Source organism: Euleptes europaea, chromosome 14, assembly GCF_029931775.1.
Source record: "Euleptes europaea isolate rEulEur1 chromosome 14, rEulEur1.hap1, whole genome shotgun sequence".
NCBI lineage: Eukaryota > Metazoa > Chordata > Lepidosauria > Squamata > Sphaerodactylidae > Euleptes > Euleptes europaea.
In genome coordinates, this window is record NC_079325.1 from 8,918,840 (window position 1) to 8,935,352 (window position 16,513).

The following is a 16,513-nucleotide window of genomic DNA, read 5'->3' on the forward strand; positions in this document are numbered from 1 at the left end:
AGAACCTCTTAGACAAAGATTAAATGGACATAAGCCTGACATCAGAAACCACAATATTAAAAAAAAAAAACAGTGGGAGAACATTTCAACCTTCCAGGACATTCTGTTGCAGATTTAAGAGTAGCAGTTCTCTTACAAAGGGATTTCAAAGGGAGATTGGAAAGAGAAACTGCTGAATTACAGCTGATATTCAAACTAAAGTCAATGCATTGACCTGGGCTGAATAAAGACCTTGCATTCATGGCTCATTACCAATGCTGATTTCTCCACACCCATCTCTCCCCTGGACATCACAGACTCTTCTGCATACCACACCTAATCCCATCACGCCTGCTATTCACATTTATATACTGTTAACATTTACATACTAGTGCTTGTCTGAATTCACTCTCCTCTACTTAAAGACAGATGGATTCACATTCTAGCTGTATCTGAAGAAGTGAGCTGTGGCTCACGAAAGCTCACACCCTGCCAGAAAATATTTTTGTTAGTCTCTAAGGTGCTACTGGACTCTTGCTCTTTTCTACTACTGCACCACTCAGATTGCAAAGAAAATATTCTTGTTAGTCTCTAAGGTGCTACTGGACTCTTGCTCTTTTCTACTACTGCACCACTCAGATTGCAAAGAAAATATTCTTGTTAGTCTCTAAGGTGCTACTGGACTCTTGCTCTTTTCTACTACTGCACCACTCAGATTGCAAAGAAAATATTCTTGTTAGTATTGTCGAAGGCTTTCACGGTCAGAGTTCATTGGTTCTTGTAGGTTATCCGGGCTGTGTAACCGTGGTCTTGGAATTTTCTTTCCTGACGTCAGGAAAGAAAATTCCAAGACCACGGTTACACAGCCCGGATAACCTACAAGAACCAATTCTTGTTAGTCTTTAAGGTGCTACTGGACTCTTGCTCTTTTCTACTACTGCACCACTCAGATTGCAAAGAAAATATTCTTGTTAGTCTCTAAGGTGCTACTGGACTCTTGCTCTTTTCTACTACTGCACAACTCAGATTGCAAAGAAAATATTCTTGTTAGTCTCTAAGGTACTACTGGACTCTTGCCCTTTTCTTCCCAGGAGAGATCGCGAGGGGCCGCCAGGGCTTTCGGGAGTTGTAGTGCCTGCCTCCTCTCGAGCCCTTCTGGGCAGGCTCCCTGATTGGTCGGGAGCCGGGGGGCTGGTCTTAAAGGGATGGTCACGGTCCGCAGAACTGTTATTTGTCCTCCGAACTAAATCGGGCGGCGCGTCCTTCGTTGCGGAAGCCTTTTTTGCCCCCCCCCCCCCGTTCAAGGGTTTGGATCCCGTGTCCCGTTTTGCAAAGCGGGAGGGGGCTGTTCGTGCAGAAGGAGCCGGGGAAAGGAAATTGCATTTGCAATTGCATCGGGAGGAAAAGCAACCGACGCAATTGCAAAAGTCCCTATTGAGCAGGTACGGGAGCTCTTTGGCCGCAGCTGTGCTGGGCGTGCATTCACCCTGCATCTCATGCAGGAGCCAGTGCACCAGCTGCTCTAGCCTACTGGGAGAGGCGGTGGACTAGGATCTGGGAGACGTGGGTTCAGATCAGGGCTGGATCTTGCTGGTTGACCATGACCCAGTCACCCTCGCCTACCCCTCGGGGTTGTTGTGAGGATGAAAAGAGAACGGGAGATACAAGTGTGCAACTCAGAGCTCCTTGGACGTCTTTCAAATGCAAGCGATGCCAGTGTGCACGATGGACTCTGCATAATTAATCCTGGCTGTGCTTGTCAAGAGGAGGGACTAGAAGCTATGTAGATCCATACTCAGACAGGATCTGCCCTTGCTCTTCTGGCTCTATTGACTTATTAGCCCAGGCCCTTTGGAATGCCGCCTTTACGAGGAACTTCGATTGCACTATATTTCCCCCTTTTAACATACAAATCCAATGCCTCTGTGACTGACATAATGCCTTTTTTACTAAGCGATAGGGACCCCATGAAGGAAGCCACAGCCTTCAATTTGCAAGATCTGAGCAAGGCTATCAAAGATAGGACATTTTGGAGGACTTTCATTCATAGGGTCGCCATGAGTCGGAAGCGACTTGACGGCAACACACACACACAAGGGACCCCAAGGCTACATTGTCAGTGGCAAGATTTGTTTCAGTCCTTATATCCCTCCAACACTAGATATATGCTGCTCATGATCAATGGATCAAGGAGCTTCTAAGGGATAAAAGGAAAGAAGCTACGTAGGGTACCAGCGCTATGTTTCGAACTCCTGGAATTCTTATTTAGTTACCAATTTTATGAATAAGCCCAGATGCCTTTGCAGCCTTACTGGCTAGAAATTGGCTCTTAACCCCCTCCCCCCAAACCCAAAGATTCCCTGGAAGCTGAATGATGTTAAAAGGAATACTAGTCACGATGCATACCTATTCTCTCCAGGATCAGAGGAGCATGCCTATTATATTAAGTGCTGTGGAATCTAATATAATAGGCATGGTGCTGCTGCAGCTGTCTTGTTCGTGGGCTTCCTAGAGGCACCTGGTTGGCCACTGTGAGAACAGACTGCTGGACTTGATGGGCCTTGGTCTCATCCTGCATGGCTTTTCTTATATTCTTTTGTGCCCCAAACAAAACCAAGGCCACGGTCACACAGCCCGGATAACCTACAAGAACCGGTGAACTCTGACCGTGAAAGCCTTCGACAATATTTTAAAACCCTCTTCTCTTTCCACATTCCTACAAAACCTCAAAAGCCCTGTGATTCTCCTGTTTTGCTTCCTGTGAGGCTATAAGTCATTTCCCTCCTCATTATAGGTGTCCAGTCTCCTTCAAGAAAGCTGGGGAATGCCTTCACGAGGCAAGAAAAGAGGCCGAGGGGCCTTGAAAGGTCAGTGAGGAAACCAAAGTTTGGGGGGGGTTGCCCTCAGTTTCGTGTTGTGTGTATGTGTTTTTGTATGTGTGTGTGTGTGTGTGTTAAAGAACCAGCTTGGAAGAAGAAGAGTTGGTTTTTATACCTCGGTTTTCTCTACCTTTAAGGAGTCTCAAACCGGCATACAATTGCCTTCCCTTCCTCTCCCCACAACAGACACCTTGTGAGGTAGGTGGGGCTGAGAGAGTTCTGAGAGAACTGTGACTGGCCCAAGGTCCTCCAGCAAGCTTCATGTGAAAGAGCGGGGAATCGAACCCGGTTCTCCAGATTTGAGTCCACCACTCTTAACCACTACACCATGCTGGCTGTTATTACTGGTCTGCATTCAATTATTTGACAGCACCCCCTGCTAAGCAGTGGGAGTGCTTATAAACATTCCATGACCTCACAGCAGCACAACCAATCACTGATGCGCCCCTCAAATACCTAGCTGACAATAGCTATTATAACTGCAAAGGGGTCGCCACATTACTCTGTTGCAGCAAAATAAAACTAAAGTATTGTGGCTCCTTAAAGACTAATAACATTTATTTCAATATGAGCTTTTGTGAGTCACAGCTCATTTTACCAGATATGCTGTTAACAACTATATTATAAATGTGCCCTATCTCTATGGAATCATCATCCGAACCCAAGGTCAATAATGGGAAAAGTATAGTATAGCTAGAGATCTTCCACCCTCAGCCAGCGTGGTGTAGTGGTTAAGAGCGGTGGGTTGGAGTGGTGGATTCCAATCTGGAGAACTTACACATGAACAGCGGAGGCTGATCTGGTGAACTGGATTTGTTTTCCTGCTCCCACACATGAAGCCAGCTAGGTGACCTTGGGCAAGTCACAGCTCTCTTAGAGCTCTCTCCACCCCACCTACCTCACAGGGTGTCTGTTGTGGGGAGGAGAAGGGAAGGTGGTTGTAAGCCGGTTTGAGTCTTCCTTAAGTGGTAGTGAAAGTCGGCACATAAAAACCAACTCTTCTCTTTTTCCACTTTTTAAAATCCAAAAAATCAGAAACTTGCGACAGCTTAAAGAATGCCACACAGGCCTCCATGATAACCCCTCCTCATTGCTGTTTGCTTTAAGCTACGAAAGAACCTGACTTGAAAGTGGCCAAGTCTGAGATCTCAGTGGAGGGAGAGGAACCAGCGCCAGTCAAAACATCCAGAAAGAGAAACTCTGGAAAAACCTCTGCAGGAGAAGCCAGCGTGGAGGGGAACAAGAAAACCTACACCCACTGGCTGATGAAATCTGAACCAGAGAGCAGGCTGGAGAAGGGAGTTGACGTGAAAGTAAGATGGCAATCTTCTCTTTGCACCCTCGCCTCCTGGAATACCTGTCATGCATAGGGTTGCCAACCTCCAGGTACTTGGCAAAACGAAAAAGCAACAATACTATATAAACAAGCTGTATCAAATGATAGTACACCGCTCACAAAAATTATGCAAAGGTGCAAAATATATTATGTACAATTACAAATAGCCAACAATGATGCAAATACTATACTATATACACACAAATAACAAGGATAGAACAAAAGTGTAGCTGACAGCTACCACTGGAGATGGTAAGTATCAATAGGGTATATATTCCAAAGGTAGGTACAATGTCCTTATTTTTGTGTCTTTCAGAAATCAAAAGATGAAGCTTGAACCGGATAGAGAAGAGATGGGAGCGTCTTCCGGATGATTTTGACGCTTTCACTGTCATAAGACAGCTTCTTCAGCCCTCGTCATACACGTTGATTTTTCAGCTTCATACACGTTGATTTTTCTTATAAGATGTACAATATTCTTAGCAAAAGTCTATTCATTCTATGTGACTGGTTGGCTGCTTGGATAGATGCAGCATCCACTGTTGGCTATTTGTAATTGTACATAATATATTTTGCACCTTTGCATAATTTTTGTGAGCCGTGTACTATCATTTGATACAACCTCCAGGTACTAGCTGGAGATCTCCTGCTATTACAGCTGATCTCCGGCCGATAGAGATCAGTTCACCTGGAGAAAATGGCCGCTTTGGCCATTGGACTCTTTGCAGCCTTGAAGTCCCTCCCCTCTCCAAAACCCACCCTCCTCAGGCTCCACCCCAAAAACCTCCTGCCGGTGGGCAAGAGGGACCAGGCAACCCTAGTCTTGCAACTAGCTAGAGGGAATGGATTTTACTCTGTAAATCCTGGCGGGCTTTTCAGTTGTCTTCAATTTGCAGTTTCGGGATTATCGCCCTGTTTTATGGCTAAAATGCAGGTTGAACTTAAAGCGGAAGGCAATTCTCAAAATTGTGCCAGTATCCGCCATAAAGTTCTCCGTTTCCCCCATAAATCTTCCTTTCTGTTTTGAATGGCAACATCCTGGAGAGCTACTTAAACAAGTAATTAACACTTTTCTAATGTATACATTTAATGATGCAGCCATGAACCATAATAACTGGCAGGCATTGTTACTTTCTCTCTCTCTCTCTCTCTTTTATTTTTTTCACAAATAAGCCAAATTCAAGTATGTTCTTGTTAGATAAACAATATGCTTCAGCAGATGTCTGTAACTATTATCTGAATTAACAGGCATCATATAAATGGCAGATTAAAAGGCTGCATCTGAGCCAAGTTGCATTATAACAATCTGGGCCAATTTGTACATCATGGTCCAGTTTTCTGAGGTCTCTGTTTCTTTCTGGTTCATTTTTATCCCACCCTTCCTCCAGTGAGCCCAGGACAGCAATCATGATTCTCCCGTCGACATTCTATCCTCACAGCAACCCTGTGAGGCGGGTTCAGCAGAGAGTGTGACTGATGAGTGTTAGGGAGAAATGGAGGACTTACAAAATAATTAATTTTTAATGGAAATAAAATGCTTTTTATTATACTAATCCATTTATTATTAGTGAGATTTACTATTTCTCTTTCTTTTATTCTTATTTCTTCTTTTCTTTCCTTTCCTTTATATGATATTATTAACTATTAATCTTTTTTTCCCTTGAAAAATATAAATGTCAAAGAGATCAATAAATATTAACAATACTATTAGGATTAGAATTTTGTGCCAAAGAGATTACTAATTAATCACAAGATGAAGGGAGGTGTAGGGGAGGTCAACAATTTTTTATTATATATAAATCTTTTAACAATGTTACCTATTTGTTTTTACTTTTTACTGTTTATGTCTTTGTTAAACTATGTGATTAATAATTTTGGGAAAATAATAAAAAATTTATTTAAAAAAAAAAGCAGAGAGTGTGACTGGCCCAAGGCCACCCGGATAGCTTCATGCCAGAATGGGGGTATGTGTGTCTCCCCTTAACCGCCTTCTTTCCAAGCTAAACAGCCCTAAGCGTTTTAACCGCTCCCCATAGGACAGTTGCTCTAGTCCCCTGATCATTTTGGTTGCTCTTTTCTGCATTTTCTCAAGCTCTGCAATATCCTTTTTTAGATGTGGTGACCAGAACTGTACACAGTAATCCAAGTGTGGTCTCACCATAGATTTGTACCAGGGCAGTATGATAGCAGCAGTTTTATTCTCTATTCCTTATCTAATTATGGCCAACATGGATTTTGCCTTTTTCACAGCAACAATATGGCTTTCGCAGATTACCTTCAGTCACTCAGTGAAGATCCTTGTGCTCTGGTGGCAGCTGCTGCCCAAGCAACATTTTTAAAAATCTGCATAGAGGAAAAAGAAGAAGAGTTGGTATTTATACGCCAACTTTCTCTACCACTTAAGGCAGAATCAAACCGGCTTACAATCGCCTTCCCTTCCCCTCCCCACAACAGACACCCTGTGTGGTAGGTGGGGCTGAGAGAGTGTGACCAGCCCAAGGTCACCCAGCTGGCTTAATGTAGAGGAGTGGGGAAACAAATCCAGTTCACCAGATTAGCCTCCGCCGCTCATGTAGAGGAGTGGGGAATCGAACCTGGTTCTCCAAATCAGACTCCACCGCTCCAAAACACCGCTCTTAACCACTACAACACGCTGGCTCTCCAATCAGATCTCCAATAGAAGCCTACCTGGCCCTGCCCACTTCCTAAAAACACTTGGCAGGCACCAGAAAAGATGCCAGTGGACGTCATTGCCCCCATCAGCACCATGTTGGAATCCCCTGAGACAGAGGGCACTCGAGTTGTGGACTTTAAACAAGAAACCAAGAATCTTCTTCTGTATACTTTTTATACAAGTGACAAGCTGGTAGGCTATGAAGCAGAAATATTGGTAATTAGAGAGTGTGGCAGACTATTGGAAAAATAATAAAATCCTAATTAAAAAAAATAGCACCACAGCATCAAAGGGTGACCCACATTTTAAATTTCCTTCTCTAGTTTGGCATTGAAGATTTAAAAGCACAGCCTAACCAGACAGCATGCTGGGATGGAGTCAGGAATTACCAGGTAAATCATGCAGATTTATGTTTCTCAATACTTAGTTGGATATAAGGTAACCGGTCTTTTAAGAGGCCCTGTTAAATCACAAAATCTTTTCTGTGTTCTTCACCAGCCTTACATATAAATATCTAAATAAATAAATTGACTCCGCCACAGACGTAAAACCTTACTTGACGTGGATGGATTTAAAATTGGACATTGACTCCTTTCCACCTTCCTATTCTTGTGTTGATAAGATTTGCTTAGGCTTAGGGGAGCAATCCTATGTAGATCTACTTGGAAGTAAGCCCCAATTTATTTAATAGGACTTACTCCCTGGAAAGTGATCTTAGGAGAACAGCCTCTGTAGTTTAGAAGATGAAGAAGAAGAAGATTTAGTTTTTATAGTCCAACTTTTAGGGTTACCGCACTTTGTATTCCCAGCGATGTATTTAGAGTTTGAAAATGTTATAAAAAACCATCACTTTAAAGGGTTTTTGGATACCACGGCTTATAAATGGTTGGAAGATATCTTCACAGCTAAAGGGGCCAAACAAAGTGCGAACAGTATTTTTTATAACGTTTTCAAACTCTTAATACATCGCTGGGAATACAAGTGCGGCAACCCCCTTTCAAACCAGTTTACAATCTCCTTCCCTTCTTCTCCCCACAACAGACACCTTGTGAGGTAGGTGGGGCTGAGAGAGTCCAGAGAGAACTGTGACTAGCCCAAGGTCACCCAGCTGGCTTCGTGTATAGGAGTGGGGAAACCAACCCCGTTCACCAGTCAGCCGCTCATGTAGAGGAGTGGGGAATCAAACTCGGTTCTGCAGATTAGAGTCCACCGCTCTTAACCACCACCCCACGCTGTCTGTCCTTAATTTCTTGTGAGAACTCTTCCTCCATCTGTTGTTTCTGAAACATTATAATTCTCTTGGGTTCTCCTTGGCAGCCTAGCCTGGGCCATCCAAGTCAGGGTGCTTGTTAGAGTACTGATAATCTTTAAGAGTTTGGATGTGAGAAACTTAATTCTGTATTCCTATGGCAGGCACGGAATTTCTTGAGAGAGATGAAAGTCGGGCAGAAGGCCTTTTTCTATCACAGCAACTGCAAAGAGCCTGGGATTGCTGGCATCGTCAAGGTGAGCAGTTTTCTGTGAACCTGTACATCATTACTGTAAAAAAAAAAAAGGCTGTTCAGAAAGACTCCTGGCTTTAATCAGTGAGAGATCTGAGTGGTGAATCTCTATCCCTTAAATCAGGGGTATCAAACATAAGGCCCGGGGGCCGGATCTGACCCCTTGAGATCTCTTTTCCGGCCCACGAGCCAGCCAAGGCAGCCACCCTCTTCCCAGTCTCGATCTGGGCTGGCAAGACATGGCTTGACCCGACCAAGTGACATTGATGTTATATCTGGCCCTCATAACAATTGAGCACAACACCCCTGCCTTAAAGGGTTAGAGTGGTGGGGTCACTGGCTTTGTAATTCCAAAAAGGAAAACCAGCTCTTAATCTCTCTATGATAGACCCACAGAGTATAAATTCACCCTGTAGACTGGAACCGTTTTTGGTTATTCCATCTTCTCCAGGAAACCTGGGAATTGTAGTTGTGTTCAACTACAGAACCCCACCGAACTGCAATACCCACAATTATTTTCAGGGATGCGGTGACCTTTAAAGTGGGAAGGGCTGTGGCTCAGTGGTAGAGCAACTGCTTGGCATGCAGGTGGTCCCTGGTTCAATTCCCGGCGTCTCCAGTTTAATGATCTGGCAGTAGGTGATGTGAAAGGCCTCTGCCTGAAACCCTGGAGAGCAACTGCTAGTCTGAGTAGACAATACGGACCTTGATGGACCAAGGGTCGTCTGAGTAGGCATAAGGCAGCTTCATGTGTTCATATGCCTCATGTCCAGTTTGATGCTGTCCCAGGTATAATTGAGGCTACAGGATCTCAGCAGCTAGACTGCTGGATTTGCAGATGGGAGTCTTGAAATTGCTCTGCGTTAAAGGAGGTCCTCCTTTCCAGCCACCTTCTGCTCATGCCTCTGTCCTTGATTAGGTGGTGAAGGAGGCCTACCCAGACCACACCCAGTTTGAAAAGAAGGATCCTCACTATGATGCTTCCAGTTCCAAAGAAAATCCCAAATGGTGGATGGTAGGATTATTAAATACATTTTCCAGCTAAAAATAAATAAGCAATAAAGAATCAATTATTTACTCTCCTCTTTACCATCGCACAAATATATGATAGAGAGCCAGCATGGTGTAGTGGTTAAGAGTGGTGGTATGGAGTGGTGGACTCTGGTCTGGAGAGCCGGGTTTGATTCCCCACTCCTCCCCATGAGCAGCGGAGGCTAATCTGGTGAACCGGGTTGGTTTCCCCATTCCTCCACGTAAAGCTAGCTGGGTGACCTTGGGCTAGTCACAGTTCTCTTAGAGCTCTCTCAGCCCCACCTACCTCACAGGGTGACTGTTGTGGGGAGGGAAAGGAAAGGGTATTGTAAGCGGGTTTGATTCTTCCTTAAGTGGTGGAGAAAGTTGGCATATAAAAACCAACTCTTCTTCTTCTTCTATTTATGTGTGGTTATGTTGTTCACACTTTGCAGAAATCTTAATTTCGTAGTTTCTTTCTTGCTTTTGTATTGGGACCTCTCTCCCCCTTTCAATGTTTAGTCAATGTCATTGGTCAGCCCAAGGTTATGGGAAGGTTCTGTATCCACTTTCTCACATCATGTATCGTTTTATAAATCTCAGTCCTGTTGCTCTTAAACAGCCTCCTAATCTTGTCTTCGGATTTGACTTTCATCCCTTGTGTTTAAAGGTCGATGTCCAGTTGGTGCGCATGACCAAGCGCTTCATCCCCCTGGCAGAACTGAAGCTTCACCACCAGGCCCACAAAACCTCGGGTGGCGCTCTGAAAGACATGGCTCTCTTTGCTCGGCAGAGACTCTCAGTCCAGCCCCTAACTGTAGGTAAGTAGGAGGAATTATCGTCTGCCTCCAGCTATTGAGAAATTCTTGCCGTGGCGCAGTGGTAGAGCATCTGCTTGGCACGCAGAAGGTCCCAGGATCAATCCCCAGCATCTCCAGTTAAAGGGATCAGGCAAGTAGGTGATGTGAAAGACCTCAGCCTGAGACCCTGGAGAGCTGCTGCCAGTCTGAGTAAACAATACTGACTTTGATGGACCAAGGGTCTGATCCAGTATAAGGCAGCTTCATGTGTTCGTGTGTTCATGAGACAGCTTATTCGTGGCTGTTTTGAGCACATGAAGCTATCTTTTGCCGAGTCAGACCATTGGTCTGTCAAGCTCAGCACTGTCTACTCTGACTGGCAGCGGCTCTCCAGGGTCTCAGGCTGAGGGTTTTCACGTCACCTACAGCGGGTGGACCGTAAGTGAAATATGAGCAACTAGTGTGGTGCAGTGACAAAAAAAGCTAATGCAATCTTGGGGTGTAACAACAGAGACATAACATCCAAATCGCAAGATGACACAGTCCCGCTGGACTTCATTGGTCAGGCCGCACCTGGAGTATTGTCTGCAGTTCTGGAGGCCTCCCTTCAAAAAGGATGTGGGCAGAATGGAGCGGGTGCAGAGGATAGTGACGAGGATGATCAAGGGCCTGGAGACCGAGCCCTATGAGGAAAGGCTGAGGGAGTTGGGAATGTTCAGTCTGGAGAAGAGGAGGTTGAGGGGGGACATCCTAGTCTGACACTCCTAACCACTACTCCAAGCTGGCTCTCATCTTCTCTACCCAAGTCCTGTCAGTTACCGTAGGCAATTTATGTGCTAGATCATGTATCTTCCTCCATCCCTGACCTTTCCAGTTTTGTTATGCTGAAATTGTGGATTTGTTTACACATGAGAACTTCCTCTCATGTTGTAAGAAATAGATTATTTAAATACCTGGGTTTTTTCCCCAAAGGAAGGAATAATATTGAGATATTTTTTTTGCAGGGAGGAGGATTAAGTATGGGGCTTGTTGATTTCAATAAGAGCGCCTTTCATATCCTCCTCCCCAATAATTCCAGCACTAACCAAGAGGACTTAGTTCTGACTCTTTGCTTCTCTCTTACAGAGGAATTTGAGTTTGTTTTAAGTCTGGAAGAAGAAAAGCCACGCTGAGAACTAACTGCAGTGCTGACTCACTACAGAGTTCGCTGACCAGCTATAGTAGCTTTACACTGTCCAGCGAGGACACTCTGGGATTATGCCAAAGACGTATGTTATCATTAGGGATTGTTTTGTTTTTTAAATAAAGCTTATCCATTAAAAAGGTGTTAGTTTTAATGCCTGACGGCTAGTCAGTGCAAGGATAACCTGGGGGGGAAACCAGCGGCTGAGAATGCTGCAGTCCCCTTCGGGCATTTGGCTTTCCTGTAACCTGCCTGGCAAAGAGTGGGGAAGGAGATGAGAGGAGATGAGGTAGGCTGAGGAATTACAGCAGAGCTTATTTGCTGCAGTCAGCAGGGCATGGAGTAGGAAACCTGCTGGAAACTACACGCTACACAAGCTAGCGGAACAAATGGTTCACCCCACATGGATAACCTCCACCTAGGGGTGCCACGTCCCCCTTAACCACCAGTGGGATGTTTTGGGGGCGGAACCTGAGGGCAGGGTTTGGGGAAGGGAGGGACTGCCGTGCCATAGAGTCCAATTGCCAAAGTGGCCATTTTCTCCAGGGGAACTGATCTCTTGGCTAGAGATCAGTTGTAATATCAGATCTCCAGCTAGAGGTTGGAAACCTGGAGGTTGGCAACCCTACCTCCACCCAATCACTAGAGAATATTGTACAATCCTTGTGCCAGACAACTGTGAAACCACCCATTACAATAAGACAGTCTTGGCGTGTGCTTCATTCCTGTTCCTATCGTAGATGACTGTTTTTTCCCCATTTTTTATTTATTTGCCGAGAAGTTGCAGCCGATTTATGGCGACCTCTTAGGATTTTCAAGCCAAGAGACGAACAGAGGTAGTTTGCCATTGCCTGCCTCTGCGTAGTGACCCTGGACTTCCTTGGTACTCTCCCATCCAAATACTAACCAGGGCTGACCCTGCTTAGCTTCCAAGATCTGATGAGATTGGGCTAGCCTGGGCCATCCAGGTCAGGGCATTTTTCTTCCATGTAGCCTGATTTAAATATGCACTCCCTCCCAATACGAATATCGAACTCAACCTATCCACTTCCGGTCCGGTGGGTTCAGGAAGGACAGTTGGTTTTTATACCCCGGTTTTCTCTACCCTTCAAAGGAGAATCAAACCAGTTTACAATCTCCTTCTCTTCCCCTCCCAACAGACACCTTGTGAAACAGGTGGGGCTGAGAGAGCTGACAACTGTGACTAGCCCAAAGTCACCTATGCTGGAAGTACTATTCATTCTTTTTCCTCCAAAGAGGGAATGAGAACTTATGATCTCTGTATCCATCTAAGGGCAAGCTTTCACAGGCCCAATGTTCTCAATTGCCTGCACCATCATGCACTAACGTGTGTATAAAGCAGCCCTCAAAGAACAACAAAACATCTAGTCCTTTCATGGAAGGGCAATTCACAGGATCAACAGTGGTGTGAACAGGAGTGAATCAGCACTAAGAAGAAGAGTTGGTTTTTATATGCCGACTTTCTCTACCATTTAAGGAAGAATCAAACCGGCTTACAATTGCCTTCCCCTCCCCACAACAGACACTCTGTGAGGTAGGTGGGCTGAGAGAGCTCTAAGAGAGCTGTGACTAGCCCAAAGTCACCAAGCTGGCGGAGTGGGGAAACCAACCCGGTTCACCAGATCAGAGCCCACCACTCCAAACTACTGTTCTTAACCACTACACCACGTTGGCTCCCATCTAAGGCACCCATCTGCAGGATTTCCCAATATCCTCATAAATTGGCTCTTTAATTTCCCCATTTTCGTGCTGTTTTGTAGCTTAAAAAAATCAAACACAAGGGGTAGCTGCCGCATGCCTGCCTGCTGAGTTTGGACAAAGCTTGATCATGCCAGCAGCGCCTCTGAGCATACACAGAGTACTTTTCTTCTACCACCCACTACCTATACCCCAGCACAGGTGTGGGAGGGCTTTCTGTATTCCCTACCTTTTTGAAAAGTTAACCACCGGATAGGGAGAAAATACGATACGACCAAAATAAGGAAACACTGACACTCATCCTTTCAGAGCCTAGAATGGCTTTTTTTTAATTAGAGACCAAAAAAAAAAAAAGTGAACTCCCATCATTTAAAAATACAACCATTTAAAAGACAATGAATTAAGAAACATGTAAACAATGCAGAGGCTCAATTTACAAGTTGCACTGCTTAATTTAGTATCTATGGGCTCCCCCCCAACCCCACATACACACAATGGAATCTTCTGGAAGGTTGGCAAGTAATGATGGGGTATTCCTGATGATACAGGTCAGTTGGGGTCTCCCTCATCCCTGCTGTCTTGTACTGGAGTTGAACTTGAACATGGCTTTTTCCAGCAATGACCACATGTGGAACGGGCAGTTCTAAGCGCTCTCAAGGAGGCACTTAAGTAGAAATGGAGCTCAGGGAACAGACAGCATATAATCTGCTAAAACAGTTAAAATTCTGCACCAAAAAAGCTGGAAGGGTCGCCTAAATTACGCAAACCGGGTGTTACGTTTGCAACATTTTGCAAACATAATTTGCAACATTTTGACTATTTTGCAATAATTTATTCTGCTTCATAAAGGAAAGGAGCTATATACAGAGAATTGAAGTCCTGGCCCCCCGATTCAGCCTCCTCTCTGGCTTTTGCGGATGATACCAATACCAGCCTACTTTCATGCATGTCTTTACAACCAACGCTAGTAATTTGCTCTTCTTTAAAAATATACTTTTAAAGTCTCAGGAAATCTCCTTCCTCGCCTAGTGCCACATCCTGTACTTTGTCTGCATGCATTTGAAGCTGTGGGGTGCACCTCGTTCAGTTACAATTTTGTAACAATTGGTCACACAACAAATCCTCCCCCCAGTTTTGTTTTAATCCGGACACCTTTCCAAACCTCCTTTCACGCGGTGGGTCACAGGGCAAGAAGACGCGGTGGTCCCTAAAAAGCAACCCCAAACAGTGGTTCTTGAGATAGCAAAGTTTGAAGAACTGCAAGCCTATATACAAGCACATGATACCAATTTTTTTAAAAAATTACGAAGGATTTATCCACACATCTCGACAAAGTCGGTCTTCGGAGCAGCCACCAGACATCACATACAACCGCAAAACGTTTGCTCTTTAAAGTCGTGCTTCCTGTCTTCTATGCAAACAAAAATCGAGTTGGTGTCTTGGAGAACTAAACTGCTATTCCAGTATGGCCCGGGCTAAGAAACTGATTTGTGGGCAGGGGACACTGATGTGAAGATCTAGAGAAGAACCATCAAAGTCCAATGGTTGAAGTCATCGCAGACTCAATGGGACGCTTCACCGCTTTTCTGCCACAGTGGAGAGGTCTCAACTGAAGGATCTGCAGAAGGGCAAGCTGGGCCGCAAGCGTTTCCCACGTAGCTTTGCTGAAAAATCCACAAGATGAGCTCTTCTTTCCCTTGACGACAAAGCAAGCATCTTTTGCTACTGGCTGGAGGTTTTCCTCCTTGCGATGCTGACTTCCCGACCGCAAAAACCAAGCCAAGCTGCGCACCCTTCCCCGTTTAGCGTGCGCGTGGGGAAGGAATCATCTGCAGGGCTGGGGAGGCTCTGATTGTTCCCTAGAACGCTGGAGGACTCAGCGGCTAGATGCAAGAGTTACTCTTAGTCCTTGCCAATGTTCAAAGAGCACAGCAAACTCATTTTGGCAAGCGGACAGACAGACATTACCTGACAGCAAACTTATTACATTGAAGAGTGAAAGCATCCTCTTTACGTATGCCAGAGCATCCTCTCAAACAGTCAACGACATTTGTACATGATTGTGGGAAAATTGGGACTGAAATACCCCTCTGCTGGGCGACCCCAGCCAAATCATCCTGAAAATTCAGTTTAAGAAATGAGAGTAAGAGTGATCTACTGCCCCAGGCTGTCGTCGCAATAAAGTGAGGATAAAAGGTATTAATGCTGCTTACTTTGGTGACCCAGGGGTAGCATGGCCCATGCACCCCAACAAAACGTTTGCATGGAAATCTTCCAAACATGACCCAGCAGGAAAGCGCGACTAAGCACAGAAGATCTGCCTACCCATTACTGAAGACAACAAAGTCTTAGACTCAATTATTTGCAAAGCAACAGGGAGATGAAGTTGCCTGGATAATGTAAAGTTTTAGATTATTCTGAAAGCCTTTCTCCCTGGCTTTCTGAGTGGGCATCCCAACTGGAAGAACACTTTTCAATCCACTATGCAAAGAAATGCAAATACACGCCAATTGCACATTTTGCACCCAATCGAAATTCTGCACTAATCAAAACCAGATTCTGCAATCTGTAGAAATGCCTCAAATTAAAATTACTTTGTATAATCTGTTTACATAATTGGGTTTGCAATTTTCATACATGACTTAAATTTTGGCTTTGCTACCTATAGCGAAGGCTACATGGCGCTCTCAGGGTTTATCCCCAACAGCAGGGAATTTTATTCAGCCATTTCTGTGGAGTCAAAGATTTTAGAAGACCTCAGCTCTGTACTTTCCGCACAGCCAGACAAGGAAAGAAACTTGTTTTAAAAGAAACTGCCGAGACTCTAAAAAAGTGGATTTCTACGCACAATATACATTTTTTCACTGGTTCAGAGCTGCTGCGGAATTTGAGCATACCCACAACCCTGCCTATAGCACCAAGAGCCATATTTAAATTTTAAAAAATGGAGTCCTGCACCAGTTACAAGTTGTGATCCTGATTATATATGTTAAAAGATGAAGGTGTCTACCTCCACAAGTTTCTCCTTGGTCCCAAGATTCAGTTAAAACTAAGGATATAATTGTAGCTTTATGGGAGAGGGGCTGGGGTGTTTCATTGTTTCAGGAAGGGGGGAAGCTTAATATTCTGCGATGTGTCAAAGTGAGAAGGCAAATTAGGAAAAAAATGTTTACTACAGGTTATAAAATAATTCGGAATAAATGGTTTCTTCAGCATAACGATGGGGTTGATGGACAAATTTTTGAACGCCTGGACCAGACACTGAGTACTTTAGACCTCACCCCTATAAGAGAAAGTGCAGATTTATCAAAATAAAGGCAGCGGGGAAGGGGAGGATTATCCCGAAGTCAATTTCAAGGGTTAAAAAGGAATGAGACAAACCCGCAGATATGGAACAAAACATCTATCGCTCTGTACACCGAATTATTCA

At 44.6% G+C, this 16,513-nt stretch overlaps 1 protein-coding gene across 1 annotated transcript; it reads left to right on the forward strand.

Annotated features, from left to right (window-relative positions):
* The first annotated feature begins 2,782 nt into the window (after positions 1–2,782).
* On the forward strand, positions 2,783–14,767 carry THYN1 (thymocyte nuclear protein 1). The gene is made up of 7 exons (XM_056860866.1): positions 2,783–2,846; positions 3,966–4,171; positions 7,192–7,260; positions 8,282–8,374; positions 9,290–9,385; positions 10,052–10,202; positions 14,679–14,767. The coding sequence occupies exons 1-7, from the start codon at positions 2,804–2,806 to the stop codon at positions 14,765–14,767; spliced, it is 747 nt and encodes a 248-aa protein (XP_056716844.1). The 5' UTR covers positions 2,783–2,803.
* Positions 14,768–16,513: the final 1,746 nt, after the last annotated feature.

What these genes read in the sequence shown, in the direction of transcription:
- THYN1 (XM_056860866.1), top strand. Translation starts at nt 2,804, where the DNA reads ATGCCTTCACGAGGCAAGAAAAGAGGCCGAGGGGCCTTGAAAG. An exon ending in AGAAGGGAGTTGACGTGAAA is followed by an intron (nt 4,172 to 7,191) that starts GTAAGATGGCAA and finishes TTCCTTCTCTAG; the next exon opens with TTTGGCATTGAAGATTTAAA. An exon ending in AGTCCAGCCCCTAACTGTAG is followed by an intron (nt 10,203 to 14,678) that starts GTAAGTAGGAGG and finishes TTTCTGCCACAG; the next exon opens with TGGAGAGGTCTCAACTGAAG.